Genomic DNA, 18,582 nt, shown 5'->3' with positions numbered 1-18,582 from the left:
GTTGGGTGACCTTGGGCCAGTCACACTCTCAGTCTAACCTACCTCACAAGGTTGTAGTAAGGATAAACGGGAGGAGAAGAGAATGATGTAAGCTGCTTTGGGTCCCCGATGGGGAGAAAGGTGGGGTATGAATGAATTAACATAGAGGTGGGGTGGGCTGTCCCTTGCTGGAGGTCTTTCTTCAAGCAAAAACTGATCAGCCATCCATTAGGGATGTTTTTATTTTGGGCTTCCTCCATTAAGCAGAAGGAGGGAGGTTGGGTTGGAGGGTCCTTTCCAGTTCTGTGATTCAGAATGAACACACATTGTGTCGTGTGAACATTAGTGCATTTAAGAAATGGAAAAGATGGCAGCCTATCTGGATGGTCATGGTAGCTGATGAGGAGCATTTGATTTGTTGGCGCGCCCATCTTTCATTTCAGTGGTAGGATTCCTGGTGGCAGATTAGGACTCTCTTTCTGCATTTCACCTGTTTTCACTTTTTAGTTGAAAGAAGAAGCCTCGTGAATAGTTGCTTTGAATTTTAGTAGCATGAAGATTGGTTTCCTAGCCAAAACTGCCCTCTTTGGGAACAGATAAGTAAAGAAAAACCAACCCCACAATAGCCCGTGGAGTTACTTTTTAACTGCCTTCCTTCCTTCCTGAAGGGTAATGCCTTTTTTCCTGCTCTTCTGTAGAGGATTCTTGACTCACCCTAGGTGACCTTGAGAGTTGCTCATTTCCAAGCAGCAGAAAAGGCTTTTACTACTGTTGTTGCTGTTTAATAGCTTCAGTTCCCCATGTTTCTTGGGTGGGCACAAAACAAACAGCCCTCCCCCCAAACAAGAGATTCCCTTATTTGTCATCTGCTCAGTTTTTTCACATTTCTACCATCATCTTTTGTTGTCACTGTTTTATGAAAAGACGGGCTAGCACCCTCAGGCCCACGTCTGTCCCCTCCTTCTGTTCCAGTTGGAAATTTGGCCCGGTTGTTGTCCGAATGGAACCTTTTTGGACGCCTTTGTGCTGTCTGGCTGCAAGGACGGGGGGGGGGGGAGAGGGCAGCGCTAAGTGGAGTGTTGTGAAGCGGTTGGCAATTATCGCAACGACAACTGGCTCTGAATAGCTCTGTTGCTTTGATGTCCCTGCGAGCCTTTGAATAGCTGTCTTCTTGGCAAAGCGAGATGGAAAAACAAAGATTTGGACAAGCGGGCTTAACGCTCCAGATCCAAACGCTCTAACAAAAGTGAGAAGGTGGGCACGCTGTCTTCTGTGTACCTGCATGGGCGGGCATCTTTTTTCTTTGAGCAGCCGCATGAAAACCTAAATTGCCAGGGGGGCAAGAAAGAGCAGGATCTGGACTAAGGGTGCTCAGGGCAAAGGGGGGGGGGCACAGGACAGCATCCTAATACAGCAGAAAGCGAGATGTGAACATTTCTAATGTGTTTAAGTTGGCTGTGGTGGAAAGCACCCTCAAGTTGCAACTGACTCATGGCGACCCCTCGTGGGGTTTTCAAGGCAAGAGACATTCAGGGGTGGCTTGCTGTGGTCTGGCTCTGCGTAGGCCATGGTGGTCTCCCATCCAGGTACTAACTAGGGTCAACCCTGCCTAGCTTCCAAGATCTGATGAGATTGGGCTAGCCTGGGCCATCCAGGTCAGCCAGTGTTTAAATTGAACACATGAAGTTGCCTTCTACTGAATCAGACCCTTGGTCCATCAAAGTCAGTATTGTCTACTCAGATTGGCAGCAGCTTTCTAGGGTCTCAGGTAGAGGACTTTCACATCACTTACTTGCCTAGTCCCTTTAACTGGAGATGCCGGGGATTGAACCTGGGACCTTCTGCATGCCAAGCAGATGCTCTACCACTGAGCCATGCCCCCTACCCGTTCTTTAATAATTGAATTGTCCCGGGTCGCCCTCCAGCCGGGGCTCCCGGGACGTCCGACCCACCCCCAACAGGAGAGGCGACCCCCGGGAAAGGGAGGACTGGCCCTCAGCACTCCACTCACCAGAGAGGAGGCCAGGGGCCACCACAGGCGGCAGGTGGCCAGATCCCCCTCCCCGTGAACCGGCAACCCGGCTGGAGGCCCCAGTGGAGCCGCCGGAAGGCCTGCCCATCAGCTGATGGACCGGGGAAGAGGGCCGCAGGTACAGTGCCGAGGCGCTGAGACCCCAGGGCGGCAGCTGGGCAAACCAGGCTTCAGCCCACAGCCGCCGCGGGGAAGCGGTCAGGGAGGCAGGGAGGGGAATAGAAGCCGGGAGATGGCGCCTGACAAGGGGAAGACTCACCCCGGGCAGGACAAGCCCGGAAGAGCGAGGGCGGGGCAAGGGGAGACTCACCAACCAAGGAGAGGAAGGGACACGGGGAGGGGCCTTTGTAGCCTCTGATTGAGACACGGGGGGTGGGGTGGGGGTGGAGCCATCCATCAGGAGGGGTATAAAACAGAGGGGTGGAGGTCAATGAGGAGGCTGGCTGACTACTACTCTCACCACTTCCTGAGAGCTATCAAGCTCAGGGGAGGAAGGTTCGTCCTCCTCCTCCTCCTCTGAGTGGTCTGAGGCTGAGGAAATCTTCCCTGCTAAGGCGTCAGCCGGTGCGGGCAGGGCCCAGACAGGGGAAGCCCCTGTTGAAGGTGCAGCGGCACCAGAGGGGACACAACACGAATTATGCTTTTAAAAATGCTGAGTGCTCTGTCAGTCACCCCAGTGCCTTTGCACTCATTGGGCCAGAACACTGGAAGGCGGGCATAGGCTGTGTTTCATACTGAACAGCTGGGCACACCTACCCATCGGTCATCCCCCTCCCTCCAGCTGTGGTCAGTTGTTAGGTTTTGTTGGAGGGCCACTTTGAGGAGGGGCGGTGGGAGGCAGGTGGTTGGCCAGAGTCCCACTGCATTTTCTTGCTCACTCCCCCCCCCCCCACAGCAAAATAAGTCTTCGCAATCATCTTTCCACAGGTATCTCCTCCCCTCTAGCAGCTGAAGGCCAGCTAGGATCCTTTCAGGGGCTCTGTTTGGTCCTGGGGCGGCCACAGTTTCTGTTTGGGAGGAAAGAGGGGTAGTGGTTAGAGTGGGATAGTGGTTAGAGTGTCAGGCTACGACTGTAGAGACCCGAGTTCAAATCCCCACCCAGGCCTGAAGCTGATCAGGTGAACTTGGGCCACTCCCTCTCTCTCAGCCTAGCCTAACTCACAGGGTTGTTGTGATTATAAAACTGGGAAGGGAGAACCCTGTATGCTGCCTGAGTGCCTTGGAGGAAGAGCGTGAAAAAATGTGATAGGCGGGTTATTTTCTTGTCTGGCTTGAGCCATGAGCAATTGTCTGGAGAGGCAGCATATAAATTTTCTAAATATAATAATGTTTCACAACTTTTTATAGTTGAAGCATACTTTTTTGGCACATGCTGCCAAATCTTTTACTTTTAGAGGGTGTAAGGCTAAGAATTACATTTGAGGACAAATTAATTCAGCAGGGTTTCCACATGGAGAGTGAATGAATGTGTCACTTTATTAAGGCCAGTTGGAAGGAGGGACAGCCACAGCAGTGACTCTTCCAGAGTTGTGGTGGGCAGCCTCCTTTGCAGATGAGTACGTTGAGAGGATGGTTTCATTAATTTATCATGGCATGCTAACTGTTCCCTTGTGGCGCACTGTTTCCATTGCGGCCTTGGATCAAATGAGGTCTTTTTAAAAGGTTTTAGAAGCCCTGTAGGACCCTGAAAAATGTATTTGAACCGAGACCATACCTGGACACGAGAGTCTGTACGCAACCTGGGACGGCTTTGAACCCATGGTCACTGCATTTTTCAGAGGCAACATAGGATGCGTTTTCCTTGTTTGGTAGTCAAATATGCGTCAGGTTGCCAACTCCAGGTTAGAAAAGGCCTGGAGGTTGGGAGTGGAGGCTGAGAAAGGCGGGTTTGGGAGAGGGGAGGGACTTCCCCAGGGAGCAATGCCATAGAATCCACCCTTGACATCAGCCATTTTCTCCAGGGAAAGTGATCTGTGTCACCCGGAGATCAGTTGGAGTTCTAGAAGATCTCCAGGCCCCACTTGGAGGTTAGCAACACTAAATATGCCCGTAGGGTGTTTTTATAAAAGGCCGGTTCAGCCTTGGGATAGCTTCTGTGATGCCAGGCGCTTCTGTGAGTAACGTGGTGCCCTCTGTCCTCAACAGAAAACCCAGCTGTGTAGAAGGAAAGGCACGTGGGCTCGAGGCAAGACGTGGGGCAGAAGGAGGCGGGGTCTCGGATCATTCCCAGTAATGATCCAGAGGTTCTTAAAGAAACCCGGATGACTTGGCGCAGATGAGAATAAATATAGTAGCCTGACAGCCCGTGTGCCCGTGTGTGTTTTTGGGGGAAGTGGGGGTGGTGGCCTCCTGCCAGAAAGAAGACAAATAAGTTTGTGGAGCATTACCAGGGGTACCATGACAGCATGAACCGTTTCATCACATACATAAAAAGTTTTTAAGAAGAAGAGTTGGTTTTTATATGCCAACTTCTTCTACCACTTAAGGAAGAATCAGATCAGCTTACAGTCACTTTCCCCTCCCCACAACAGACACCCTTTGGGGTAGGTGAGGCTGAGAGAGCTTTGACTAGCCCAAGGTCACCCAGCTGGCTTCATGTGTAGGAGTGGGGAAACCAATCCAGTTCACCAGATTAGCACTCATTAGTGTTCATGTAGAGGAGTGGAAAATCAAACCTGGTTCTCCAGATCAGAGTCCACAACCCCAAACCACCCTTCTTACCCACTACACCACTACATTCTGTTACTCTCCAGTGTTACCAAGGAACCAGAGCAAGGCTATGCCAGTGAACTGTGAGTGGAGGGGGGGCATCTGTATTTAGATGCAGTCCTGGTTTTATAGTAGCCAGGGTTGCTGTGATCACAGAGCAGGCATCTCCTCCTCCCTCCCACACTGATGTTGTGCATGTAAATACAACCACACCTTCCTAGGGAGAGAAGTGATGCACTGCAGATCAGTGTTGAGGAAACCAAACCTGCCACGTAATTCCACGTGAAGTGGCTCATCACCATTGATAGGGACCCCGCAGGGGTGTCATGAATCTTGGGACCAGTGAGAGGTTTGGGTGGACTTTTGGAGACAAGCGTCCCCCTGAGTTCCCCCTTCGCCCCACATTGCTGCCATTCACAGCCAACTTTCCCCCTCCCCGGCAGTCTCAGCCCGGCAGCCACAGCCATTCCTGACTCTCAGTTTTACCTTCCCTTTTTCTCCCCACCACACTGGAGGGAGCAGAGAGTGGCCCTCCTACCCTTTTAGTTTCACCAATGCCAGTGGTACACGAAGGGCTTGCTGCAGGAGTCTGCAGTCTGTTTTCTATGGGTGCTCAGAGGCAACGTATTATGTGTCTGTGCTGCCTCTCCACACTCTCTGGGCCACAGGCAGGTTTGCAATACTTTGAAATAACTCGCAGCTGTCTAATAATCAAATAGCCACCTGTCTTAAAATCCATATGAATCATGTAGAACAGAAGGAGACAACATGAGTTTAATAGAGGAAAGAAACAATCCATGGAAAGCTTGCTAAGATCTTGGCCAGGTGCAGTGATAGGCGAAGGATGTTCCACAGCTAGGGGGCTACCACTGAAAGGCCCTGTCCTTCATGGCTGCCTGTCTCACCTGTGAAGGCAGGAAAGCGGGAAACGGCGTGTGATGACCAACGTCGCACTCGGGCAGGATTGCCTGTCACACGATTCCCTTGTGTTCCTCTTCCACCACTGCCTCCAGTTGTATTTTCTATGGGGAAAATGGAGACTAATCCAGCATCTGCAGAAGAGGGTGGGCCTTTGGCTAGGCTATGGTCCATGGCAGGTTCCAAGCGTGCTGGTCCTTATTGCTGCTCTTGATATGTTTCATTTTTCTCCCATTACACTCCCTTTATTAGCGGACTGTTTTTTCCTTGGTTTTGCAGCCATCCTCAGCTGTTGGTGTTGTGCGTTCGAGTGTGCAAGGCCCCTTTCTCATTCCAATCCATTCCACCCAACAATAGCAGAAAAGTCAGTGTCCTACTGGGTGCTTTCCTCTCCATGTTGCAAATCGGGCACCAGAATTCTGAGGCCAAGAGAACAGAATTCTGCAAGTTCATAGTTACAGTAATAAATTTATGTGAAGGCACAGTCGTTGATCAGTGTCAGCAGCGGTGGTAGGACCTTGACACCTGGCTTAAATTTGATATTTATTGCAAAGCAGTGTAAGAATATAAGATCAGCTCGAAGGCCCCTCCAATCCTGCATTCTCACCATGGACAGCCAGGTTCCTCCTGGAGATGACTAGCCCTCCCATTTTGTCCCCAGCACATGGGATTTCGTCATTTACCTCCACTGAAGATGGGAGCTTCCATTGAACTTATGGGGCTAGTAGCCATCGATAGATTTGTCTGTAGGATTTGTGTACAGGGACCATTGTATCTGTGCGCCTCTCCTGGTATGCCCCCCAAGGAGCCTTATGCTCTATTAATAGTAATCTCCTGGTGGTCCCCGGCCCGAAGAATGTGCGGCTGTCCTCAACAAGGGCCAGGGCTTTTTTGGTCCTCGCCTGGTAGAATAGTCTTTCTGGTGACATCAGGGCCCTGCAGGATCTTAAGGAGTTCAGCAGGGCCTGTAAAATGGAGCTATTCTGCCAGGCCTATAATTGAGGACAGCCGCGAGAGGATCCAATATTACTGGCCTCCCCATCCCTCCCCCCCACTCGTAACATCTGTGGGGGGTTGATCTGCTGATATTTTGTTATACGGTGGCACCTAGGTAAATTTAAGGCCACCTTTTAATGAGCGTATTGTGAAGTTTTATTGAGGTATTGATGTTTTAATGATACTTGATGATTTTATGTATGTTAATGGTTGTTACCCGCCCTGAGCTTGGTGGGCTATAAGTTTGAATAAATAAATAAATAAATACAACCCCTCTAATACAGTAGTATGGAGGGAAGCAGGAATCATTTTCTGTGATCATGTAAACAAACTGATTAATCAAATCTGCGGATAAATGATTTTCTCTCTAATTCCATCAGGTTTTGGAAGAGGATTTGTGGCCACAGCTGAACTCCTCGGAGGCTGTTCCTTCACTTACGCGTACCAATACAATGTTTGGTAAGCCTTCCGAGTTGCCCAATGAGATCACCAAGAGCAACCTGCCCTTACCGGTTATGTCTCCCTGGGATGTTGGTCCGCAGGAAGAAAAGAACAGTAAAGCCCTTGGATTGAGGGTACGAGAATCATGTGGCAAAAGCCCGCCAGGTACCCTCTCTCCTTCCAACTCTGGGAACACTGGCATGGACCCAAAGGTCTTCCGAACACCTCCGGGTGATCCAGCAAAAACCCAGGAATCGGAGAAGACATCAACAGCGAGCTTCAAAAGGACATTGGAAGAATCCAATTCAGGACCGGCAGTCAAGAAGCCCAAGCGAGGCCTGTCCCGGAATATTGGAGTCCAGCCTGAGAGTTTATCCTCCGCGTCCCAGCACAAAAACTCCAGCAAGCTTGCGATGCGCCGTAGCCTACGAGGACAAAAGAAACTGGGAACTCCGTTGTTCCAGCAGCCGAGGAAAGCACTCTGTGTTTGCTGAAGGGTGTCTGCAGTGTTGCAGTTCACACCTGGCCAGTTTGAAGTTGGTGCAGATACTTGAAACTGCAATTTTTGTCTCTTAAAAAAAAAAAGTAGAAAAGAGTTACCTTCCTCTCTCTTTTTTTCCCCCCCAGACAGCTTTATCCCTACCCTTGTAATCGCTTGTAATATAACTGTGAATTTTGTAGACGGTATTAGTATTAAAAGGAGTTGCTGTAAAAATGTGTGTAAATTTATATTCCTTCATACAGATGTAGTCTCTCTTTCTCTGTTTCCCAATCTAACTTCATTTTGCATAATCATTACAAACAGGGCTAAACCTTGGGTTTTTTTGTTTTGTTTTGAATTATATCTTTTTGTGGGGGGGGGCAGGGTAGGTTAATTTAGTACAAAGTGCTGAATTTATATAAGCTTCTTGTGATGACTTCACAACCCTTTTTAAAAAAAGTAAATTATTAAACAGAATGGAAGATATGTATTTTCGTAGTACTTAATACGTTCTGCTTGGCAAGTGTGTTCTAGAGAATATAATATTAGGCCTATATTCTTTCGTAGCTTTTAGATTTCTCTATTCAGAAATGAAATGGAGGAGATGTTGAGTTGTCTTTACATGACTCAATGGTGATTCCTGTATTTTAATTACAATACTATGCAGTACTTATTTTGGTTGTATGTTTTTGGTTTGTTTTGTAAAGGTGGAGGGCCAATATTTATTGTAGCCCTCACCAAAAGATTTCCTCCAGGAATTCATGGCTCCCAGGAACTGCTTTTTGAAATGTTCTTCAGCTACACGTATGGAAAAACTACACATTCCTTTAATACGAGCATGAGGGATTTTAATATTTCAACCACGGATGGTGCTCTTGATGGTGCTTTTTCCACCACAAGTTCTTAAGTTATTGGGATGGTTTTATAGTTTTCATTGCATATGTGGACCATGTGTACTTATAATGAAATAAAACTAGGCAAAAACTTGCTGGGGTGTCTTTCTGTGTGTACTTTAAAAAAAATGCTGCAGGCACAATCCTATATCCCCCCAAAGTTACATGGAACTCAGTGTGTATCAAAGCACATGGGAATGGCACAAATTGGTGTCAGAATCTGAGGTATGGGTCCTTCAGTATTCCAGCTCACAGAAGGTCTTCAATGGATAACCTGAGGGAAATCAGATGAGGATTGTCGTGCATGCTACCACTCATCTCTGATACACTATACCAACAAAAGAAGAAGAAGAGTTGGTTTTTATATGCCAACGTTCTCTACCAGTTAAGGGAGACTCAAACTGGCTTACAATCACCTTCCCCTCCCCACAAGACACCCTGTGAGGTTGGTGGGGCTGAGAGAGCTCTAAGAGAACTGTAACTTGCCCAAGGTCACCCAGCTGGCTTTGTGTGTAGGAGTGGAGAAACAAATCCAGTTCACCAGATTAGCCTCCGCTGCACATGTGGAGGAGTGGGGAATCAAACCTGGTTCTCCAGATCAGACTCCACTGCTCCAAACCACCGCGCTTAGCCACTATACCACACTTACACCAGTAGGTTACCGCTCTTTGATCAGCAGTCTTTTAGGGTGAGGCTTGATTTTGACGGTCTTGGTACCCTAAGAGCTCTCCTTATGTTACATACTGACTGCCTTTGCATATGAACACATGAAGCTGCCTTATAAGTGAATCAGACCATTGTCTATCAGAGTCAATATCGTCTACTCAGATTGGGAACATCTCTCCAACAACTCAGGTCAAGGTCTTTCACATCACCTACTACCTCATCTTTTAAACTGGAGGTGCCAGGGATTGAATCTGGGACCTGCATATGATGCCGATACTCTAGTACTGAACTGCAACCTACCTCATCTCATTTTTTGCTGCACAGGACCTTGAACTGACAGATTACTGGGTTCATGTCACACTGAGCATGCTCACGTTCGGTCAGGATTGAAACTTTGGTCTGTTCACCAGATGTTATCAACAGAGCTTCATTGAACAATAGCTGTGTAATTGATTCCCCCCAGTCAACATGTATTAAAATATTTTTGGTTCAGATTTATTTTAAAAAAACAGATCATTTACTAACACTGGGCCCTTGTTCTCTCACCTATTTTCTGAAATAATCGTTCTAAGGATGGGAGAGGGTGGGGTTGGAGCTGATTGGCTCTGCCTGTCCAGTCTCTGTCCTTCCTAACTAGGTCTCACCTGCCTCTAGAAATGGACCTCTGAGCATTCTGCATCTATTGAATGTGGTTCTCCCTTAGATGATCTTACTTTCAGCCTTTGCTCTATTTCTGTGTTAGTGTGTGTCTTTTTTGACAGTATTTGTGAGGAGCTGCATATTCCATGGAGCCACCAAATGTACTGCCACGTAGGCAGCTGGCTCTTATGGGATCTTCTAATAGCAAAGGCAGAAGTTCATTCCCCAGCAACATTGAATATAGGGAATACGTCAACTTACTTTGGAAAGAAACAAATGCTCCCAGCAGCCTCACACTGTTATCTCAACCACATGTTAAAAAATGGAGCTGTAGTGTTTGTGTATGATGTTTCACCAGCTGAGAATTGCACATGTAGGGTGATGTGTGAATAAGTATTTCCTTTTGGCATCCCTTGGTTCTGCTGGTTTGCAAATAGTTAAGTCCAACTGTGACTTTCTGCCACTCTCTGCCCTGGGAGAGGGGCATCCTTTTGTGCTGGTTTGCTCTCTTGAACTCTCTCCAGCCCAGCCATACCTTGACGTTTCTCTTTTGCTTTTTCCAAGTCAAGTCTCTTTTCTTACTAATGCTTTCCCATTCCAGAATCAAGTATCTTCTCTTTCTCCCCCCGAAAGAACTGAGTTTCCCCTTTAAGTATCCTCTGGACTCCTCCCATCTTACCTGAGGGGAAAATGCCAGCCCTTCCCTAGGCCTCAGACTTCTATGATTCCATCACTCCTGACATGGCATATGAAAGGCAATCCTTCACACCCAGGCAAACTGAAAGCTAGCTAGCAAAACTTGATCGGCAGTCTTTTGCACACCTGGAGATTTCAGCTTAACCTCCAAGCACTAACCATGCAAATTAAACTTTTATCTTCAGAAATTTTACACGAGCTACTTGAGGGCTGAATTGTTATTTCAGCACAGGAACATATTGTATAGGCAGTGTGACAGCAAGATAAGATTTCCCCTGAATGTGGAGGATCCACTTAAGCAGTATAGTATAATTGGTTCTTGTAGGTTATCCGGGCTGTGCAACCGTGGTCTTGGTATTTTCTTTCCTGACGTTTCACCAGCAGCTGTGGCAGGCATCTTCAGAGGAGTAACACTGAAGGACAGTGTCTCTCAGTGTCAAGTGTGTAGGAAGAGTAATATATAGTCAGAAAGGGGTTGGGTTGAGCTGAATCATTGTCCTGCAAAAAGTATCAAAGGTAATGTGCTAATCATTGTCCTGTAAGTATCAAGATAATGTGCTAATGAGGGTGTGGTATGTTAATATGGAACCATTGTATCCTGAAGTGATCTGTTAATGAGTGAAATCCAAAGCTAATCTGCATGGCTATTGTTGACTAGTCTTGCAGTCAATAGCCATGCAGATTAGCTTTGGATTTCACTCATTAACAGATCACTTCAGGATACAATGGTTCCATATTAACATACCACACCCTCATTAGCACATTATCTTGATACTTACAGGACAATGATTAGCACATTACCTTTGATACTGTTTGCAGGACAATGATTCAGCTCAACCCCCCTTTCTGAGTATATATTACTCTTCCTACACACTTGACACTGAGAGACACTGTCCTTCAGTGTTACTCCTCTGAAGATGCCTGCCACAGCTGCTGGCGAAACGTCAGGAAAGAAAATACCAAGACCACGGTCACACAGCCCGGATAACCTACAAGAACCAATTAATTCTGACCGTGAAAGCCTTCGACAGTATAGTATAATGTTTTAAACAAAAATATGTATATATCTGGTTTGTGAAAAGCAGCAGTTTTCCCTATCCACTCAAAGGCAGGATGGTTGTCCTGGGGTGGTAGCCCTACCCCTGAACTCACCAGCAATGGGCGGCCCTGCCTAGGCATCGCTGAGTCGGGCAGCCTGACTGGGGCAGTGGAGGGGTTAGGCGATGCCCAGAAATAGGCCAGCACCAGCCTCAAAGCTTGTTGGGCCTGGCTGAGGCCTCAGAGGGTAGGCAGGGTTCAGGCAGCAAACTGCACCCAAGAGCAGGTCAGAGAAGGAGACTAGCAGCAGCCTGGGCCTCCTGAGGCCTGGGCAGGCTGGCAGAGCAGCCTCTGAAAACCACAGGAAGGGCGGAGCAGGTGAAAGGAAGGCCAAGCCAGGAAAGCCATTGGCTCAGCTTACCTTTGCTCACCGTGGGCCCATCCCTTAAGAGAGGGCATTGGGGGCGTCTAGGGTCAGCGCACCCCACACAATCTTTTATGAGGCCACCCCACAGAGTGCCTGGGAGAAAGAGCTAGGGGGTGGGTATAGGGCTGGAGAGGGGGGGGGTCCATGCTGTGAGTGAACCCCCCTCCTTTCCTTATCTGAGGCACCAGCTGGACTTCTCACAGAAAAGGATGCTGGAGGTCATGCCCATACTGGATTGACTAGTAGAAGGCAGAGTCTGACAATGGTGTAATGGTTAGTGTTAAACTAGGTTCTGGGAGACCCACATTAAATTCTCCCTCTGCCATGGAAACTCACTGGTCGTCTTTGAGTCAGTCACACACACTTAAGAGAGAAGAATGATGTAACCTGTTTTCTTGCTGTCAAGAAAAACTGAGTATAAATAAAGTACATAAATAAAAAATAAAAGTAATTCTTACCGTTCATACAGCACTTTCAGGGGTTGCAAGTTCTTACAATTATTTTGTAATTTTTACAACAACCCTGTAAAGGGCAGTCTTATTTAATGTAAACAGGTATTTCTTACATTTGCATCAGATTATCTGGCTTAAAAAGAAAGTCCCCACTAAAAATCAATACAAAGAACCAAATTAAAAATACTGTGAGCACAGTTAGCCCTATACAAACAGAAACAGGGTAAAAAGGCATATTACATAAGCCGCTTTGAAAGAATGGGCCGAAAGCAGCCCGTATTTTAACAATAATAGTTATTATTTGATTTTTCTTTTATATTATGTGCATGTTAAAGTGTTTTAGAAGGTTTAATAATACTGCTTACATTTTCCCTTTCAAAACAGGTAATTACTTTTCCTACTAAATAACATACATGTTTACAATGATACACTAAACGTTTTTGAAAATTATGGTATTTGCAATTAATAGTGGGCCTACTCTGTACAGAATTTTTCAAGGTTTGTCCTTTTCCCATTATTAATATTAAATGCACAATTTACACAATGCTTTCCCACATTTTTAATAGTGAATGTACAATTTAAAAAAGTGCTTTCCTATGCAAAAATAGCTCTTACACCTTTAACTGAGAGATGCGTGGGGTTTTTTTTATTTTTATTTTTTTTAATTTTATTTATATAATTAAAGGGGTACAGGGAAAAAAGGGAGAGATAAAACATGAGTATAAAAACAAAACAATAATAAAAAATAAACTCAATTGTATGTTAAGCGACATTCTCTGTACTAAAAAAAAAACTTACAAAATGTCATTCTGTTATTACTTATATTAGTATTCTATTATATGAAGGTCTAAAGTTACATTACATTACTATTGTGTATAACAAGTTAAATATTACATAACCATCGTGTTACATTCAATTAACTGGAATTCATATTTTTTATTTTTTAATAGTCCACCGCTTTCCTTGCACCTTCACCGTTGCACCCATAGAAATAATTAACGGCTAGACTGACACCAACCCAGATCTTGCTGCAGAAATTGCAAGCCTCTCTCCGCTGATGCCACTCTATGGTCGCCGCTCTATCTCTTAGCCATTTGTATGGCTAACATCCCTTTGTATTTTCTCATCGGAAGTTAAACCCAGATGCCGTTTCAGAAAAGAAGTCCCGTTTTTTCTTTATGGCACACAGCAGTTATAGTCTAGTCTTCTCTCTCTATGGTCCAGTATGTACGTCATCACGTCGACCACGCCCTGGCGTCCCTCGCCTTTCCCCTGCAGCGAAAGAAGTAAACAACCTTCCCGATTCGTCGCCGATGGGCGTGGCTCTTAAGCCTCCTGACTCTCTTGAAGCCCATTGGCTCCGGCAGGGCCGCGTTTTGACTGGCCCGGGAGCGCCCCCTCCTTACGGGAATCCCCGGATGTAAACAAAGCGCTGGTGGGCGGGGCTACCTGGACGGCTGACTAGCCAGTTCCTCCGGCGACGCGCTGTCTCAATCTACCCTGGCTGCGGAAGGAAAAGGAAGGCAACGCGTAGCCGGCGGCGCAGGGAGAAGACCCTGGCGCAACCTCCCACAGTGTCGCCGCCGTCCCCTCCCAGTTCTCCGCTCGCTGATTGGCCGGACGGAAGCAGAGAGCCCGCCTCCTCCGTCAGCCGATTGGCTGAGTCTGTGTTGACCGGCGAGAGGGTCCCAAACACTGTCAGTGAGGGGGGGAAAAGCGAAGACGCAGCAGGTAGAGCCCGAAGGTGGGGGAGGGGCGGCAGTGGGGCTGCCCGTGAGGGGAAACATGGCAGGGACTTTGGGGGTGGGGGGAAGTTGTCGCGTAGTGGGGAAATGGGGGGGGGAGCCTGGTAGTTGCAGCCCCTCCAGGCTGGGGGAGGGGAAGTGGCCTGGGGGGGGGGCGCGCGCGCGCGTTCATCCCCAGTGTGGGAGGCAGGTGTGGGGGAGGGGAGGGGAGGCGGGTGTGGGGGAGGGGAGGTGTGGAGCCAGGGGAGAAACGGCCGGCGGATGAAGGAGGGGGTTTGAACACATGAAGCCGCCTGATCCTGAATCCGACCCTGGGCCCATCCCAGTCAGTATTGTCTCCTCAGGCCGGCAGCGGCTCTCCGGGGGTCTTTCTGTTCAGGGGCCGTGGCTCAGAGGTAGAGCCTCTGCTTGGCATGCAGAAGGTCCCAGGTTCAATCCCCGGCATCTCCAGTTAAGCAGTGGTTCCCAACCTTTTTTTGACCAGGGACCACTAGGACTTTTTTGTTCGGCGCAGGGACCCCAAGGTTCAAAATAAAAATTCCGAGAGTTTGAAAATAAACTTTAATCATAGCTGTTAGTGAAACATTAAACGCAGAATAATATTCGAATATATATTTTTATAATAGAGAACTTTTAATTGAAAATATTAATTTATTATGGGTTTATAACTTTGTTTTGAGGTCCTTAATTTAGTTCTCGCGGGCCCCTGGGGGTCCACGGACCCCCGGTTGGGAACCAGTGAGTTAAAGGGACTAGGTGGGTAGGTGATGTGGAAGACCCCTGCCTGAGGCCCTAGAGAGCCACTGCCGGTCAGAGTAGACAATGCTGACTTTGATGGACCAAGGGTCTGATCCAGTATAAGGCAGCCTCATGTGTTCATCACCTTCTTGCATAGTGAAATTGTGGAACTCCCTGCCCCAGGATGTGGTGACGGCAACCAACTTGGAAGGCTTTCAGAGGGGAGCGGACATGTTCATGGAGGATGGGGGATATCCATGCCCCGTTATCCTGTTTTAGCCCTACCCTACGCCATAGCATTGGTTTAAAGGGGGGGGGGAGAATTGGGACTAGCCCATCCAGGTATACTACCCAGGGATCCCTTGGTGGAAGAGTTGGATATAAATGTGAGAAATGAATGAGCAGCTGCTGTCTGACTCTGTGGGGAAAGCATAAAAGCACCAAAGTACCCAGTGGTGCTTTTGGTGGGTGGGCACTAAATACTGAGAGGGACAGTCCCACTACTCCACTCCCTCTTGAAGCTTCAAGCTGTGTGAGAGCATGGGTGGAAGTGGAGGAGGGGGATTCTGGGGGCCTGAGTTGACATATTGGCGGGGGATGTTCTAGTGGTAGTTCCTTCATTGCCAGGGAGATTGGGCTAGATGCCTCTGGTGGTCCCTTCCACCCCTGAGATTAAATAAATATATATCCTCTCTAATGGGGTCCTGAAGTGGCTTACAGCGTCGTTCCCCTCTTCCCCCTGTTTTATCCTAACAACAAACCTGTGAGGAAGGTGCAGCTGAGAGAGAGTAAGAGACCAGCTCAGCGAGCTTCCATGGCAGAGTGGGAATTGGAACTGGGGTCTTCCAGATCCTAGTCTGATAGTCTAAGGGGGTCTTCCTGATCCTAGTCTAAGCACTACACCCTGCTGGTCCTGAGTGGGGGAAGTGGGAAAACTGGGAGGTGTACTTGGTGTGTAGGGGGAGGAGAACTGTTCAGGATTAGGAACTGTTCTGTGTACATTGTGCATGGGGGGAGGGATCTGGGGCAAGATGGGAATGTGGAACTTTTGTGAGTTGTTGAAAATATGCATTCAGGCGATATGGGAAAGCTTGGAGGGGAGGGGGGAACATAATGTGTAGTGGCAGAAAGAGTAGTTGGAAGAGAGGGGGAGCTTTCAAGGCAAGCAATCCTTGCCCCTGTTTGCAAGAAACAGCTCTTGGTCTCAGTGCTGGCACACATGCAGGGGACTGTGGAGGAGGTGAGTGGGAGTTCAATGTTCTGGCCACTCCATGCCCTAGCAGGAGAGGGTTAACACCCGGAATCTGCCTGTGTGTGTTTGTATTCAGAGGCTGCTCTGCCAGCTCAGCTTTTGGGTCATCACAATGTGGTGTGGCCCCCTGCTGGTCAGTGTATTATATACATTTGAGGCAAGAGGAAGAAGAAGAGTTGGTTTTTATATGCCGACTTTCTCTACCACTTAAGGAAGAACCAAACCTTCCAATCACCTTCCCCTCCCCACAACAGACACCCTGTGAAATAGGTGGGGCTGAGAGAGCTCTAAGAGAGCTGTGACTAGCCCAAGGTCACGCAGCTGCCTTCGTGTGGAGGAGTGGGGAAACAATTACCAGTTCACCAGATTAGCGTCCACTGCTCATGTAGAAGAGTGGGGAATTAAACCCGGTTCTCCAAATCAGAGTCCACTGCTCTTAACCAATACTCCACGCTGGCAAGGAGGGGGTGGGCTTGTTTAGGTCACTTAGCTGGGTTTGACTAGTGACTAAAGAATTTGGATTATGTCCTAGCAATGAAATGAAACCAGGGTTGGGCTTGGAAGACAGTTGCCATAACTCTGGAGCACCTGTGCTTCACAGTGGGCTGACAGAGTGAAGCTGTTTAGAATCAGTCAATTTTATATTTTTCCTGGAAGGTGTGATGGCGAAGTTCCTTGTTGCTACATCAGCTTGCTGTTAACTGCCCTCCTGGTTTCCTGAGAGTAAGCTGACATGATCACATTCCAGGGAACAGGTATATGTGCACAAGAAATGCTATCTTGTGCATACTGTCACTTTAATTCCTCATGTGCATTTCCTTCCCAACCACTGGACACAGGTTCAGTAAGGGGTGAAAACTAATCACAGTCCCTTCTTAGGTTTCATTTGCCTTTCCTGATCTCCTCTGCTTTCAGCAAACTGGTTTCAGAACACATTTGTCCAACAGCTAGTCACATACTTGCCAGTGACATTCAACTGCTTCCCCTCCACACTTCTTTCTTTGAAGTATATAGTCACCAACTACAGAGTCTGAGGGGCCCAAAGTCTACATTTAGCAGTCTCAAATGTCAAAGCTTCTCCTGGATTGTAGCACTTCCAGCAGCAGATGGGTATGTGTGTTGCTCATTTGATTGCTGCCCTATGGGGAGGAGGACTGCCTTGCATGTAGAAAATCAGCATCTCACAGAGAAGCAAAACCCTCCTCCCTTACAGGCTAGTGTTCTACAGGCTTGGATTTTTTTTCTCTGTGAGGAAGCACCATATCCAAATCTATCCTGTGGGAGATGAGCTGGGCCCCAGTGTTTCAGGTTCTGGGCCCCTACAGCCCCTGCAAGAATCTACGTGGTTCACATCCTCAGGTTCCTCTGCCTTTTTATGTATTTATTTTTGGATTTATAAATAAATGCTTTGGCACCAGTGTGTTTCCTGAGTATGAAACATACTGGTGGATGTGCATCTCTCAAGCATCCCTCCTTGCGAAAAATATCCCAAACACTGTTTTCTCCTTGTTAATGTTTTTTGCTTTATGTCACTAGCTTGCCAGCATTCTCTCTCCTCAGCTGTTGTGAAAACAGGATGGCATTTGCAATAGGCAAATACTTTACACACACAGGGTAGGTGTAAAAATCTCTACCCAGGCCACTGTTGGAGTAAAGATGCCTTTTACAGCTCCACAACTCTGTATTAGGGCTCACATACAAACTGTAAGACATTTTGAAAATCATATTGCTTCAAATAACACAGAGGTGGGTGGGCAGGCAGTGGCTGGTCACCGCCAAACTATGAATAGGGCATGGATTGTTTGGCTCACACCAAATCAAAAGCTCAAACTTTTCTTCCTCTAGTTTTTTGGTAGAATAACTTGCTTTGTATGCGGAAGGTCCCAAGTTCGATTTCTGGTGTGTCCACTTCAAAAGGTCTGAAGTTTCAGGAGCTGGGTGAGCACTTTCCAAAGCTGAGCTAGGTGGGCCAAGGGACAGTACAGAGCAGCTTACATGTGTGTGCATCTTCCTCAGGCTGGGAATAAGGGAAGCTGTGGCCCCTGTCACCTGCCCTTAGCAACAACCATGGCAGTGGTTGTCTCATGTTTGGCTCTATATGAGTGGGCTGCTCATTGAAACAGCCAAAGGCTGCCCATTGGACCCCCTGTACTGCTAGCTTGGTTGAGTTGCTGGGGGTGGAACTAACTGGAGTTTGCTGTTGCACCTGAAAGTAGACGCTGCTCCTCCTTTTCTTTCCCTAGTGGTTTTTGCCTAGGGGAGGAGGAGCAAAAGGCTGAGAGAAAGTGTCTGCTTTGCCAGTAAGTCAATGAAAGGTAATAGCCCCTTGATTAGCTTGCCTGCTTGCACATCCTTCTGTGAATCATCTGTGATCTCAGAGGAGAGAAAGCCATACTTTTTATTAAGGTCAACCATAACAACACAGTTCAGTCGGTGGGCTTTATTGAGTTCTCCACAAGTTTTTCATAAGGCTGGATGTC

General features: G+C 47.6%; 2 protein-coding genes across 2 annotated transcripts in view; both read left to right on the top strand.

The window, feature by feature from the left end:
* The window catches only part of PPM1D (protein phosphatase, Mg2+/Mn2+ dependent 1D), a 55,160-nt gene extending 47,531 nt beyond the window's left edge, over positions 1 to 7,629 (top strand). The window contains exon 6 of the mRNA XM_056864968.1: positions 7,015 to 7,629. Coding sequence (XP_056720946.1) covers positions 7,015 to 7,569 — 555 coding nt within the window. The 3' untranslated portion in view covers positions 7,570 to 7,629. The remainder of the gene's footprint in view (positions 1 to 7,014) is intronic.
* Positions 7,630 to 14,080: 6,451 nt separating this feature from the next.
* Positions 14,081 to 18,582, top strand: part of BCAS3 (BCAS3 microtubule associated cell migration factor) — a 698,169-nt gene continuing 693,667 nt past the window's right edge. Inside the window, exon 1 of the mRNA XM_056864967.1 lies at positions 14,081 to 14,098. The gene's annotated coding sequence lies outside the window, so the exon portion shown is untranslated. The remainder of the gene's footprint in view (positions 14,099 to 18,582) is intronic.

This window comes from Euleptes europaea, chromosome 19, assembly GCF_029931775.1.
Source record: "Euleptes europaea isolate rEulEur1 chromosome 19, rEulEur1.hap1, whole genome shotgun sequence".
Taxonomy (NCBI): Eukaryota; Metazoa; Chordata; class Lepidosauria; order Squamata; family Sphaerodactylidae; genus Euleptes; species Euleptes europaea.
This window is presented reverse-complemented; position numbering and strand designations above follow the sequence as displayed.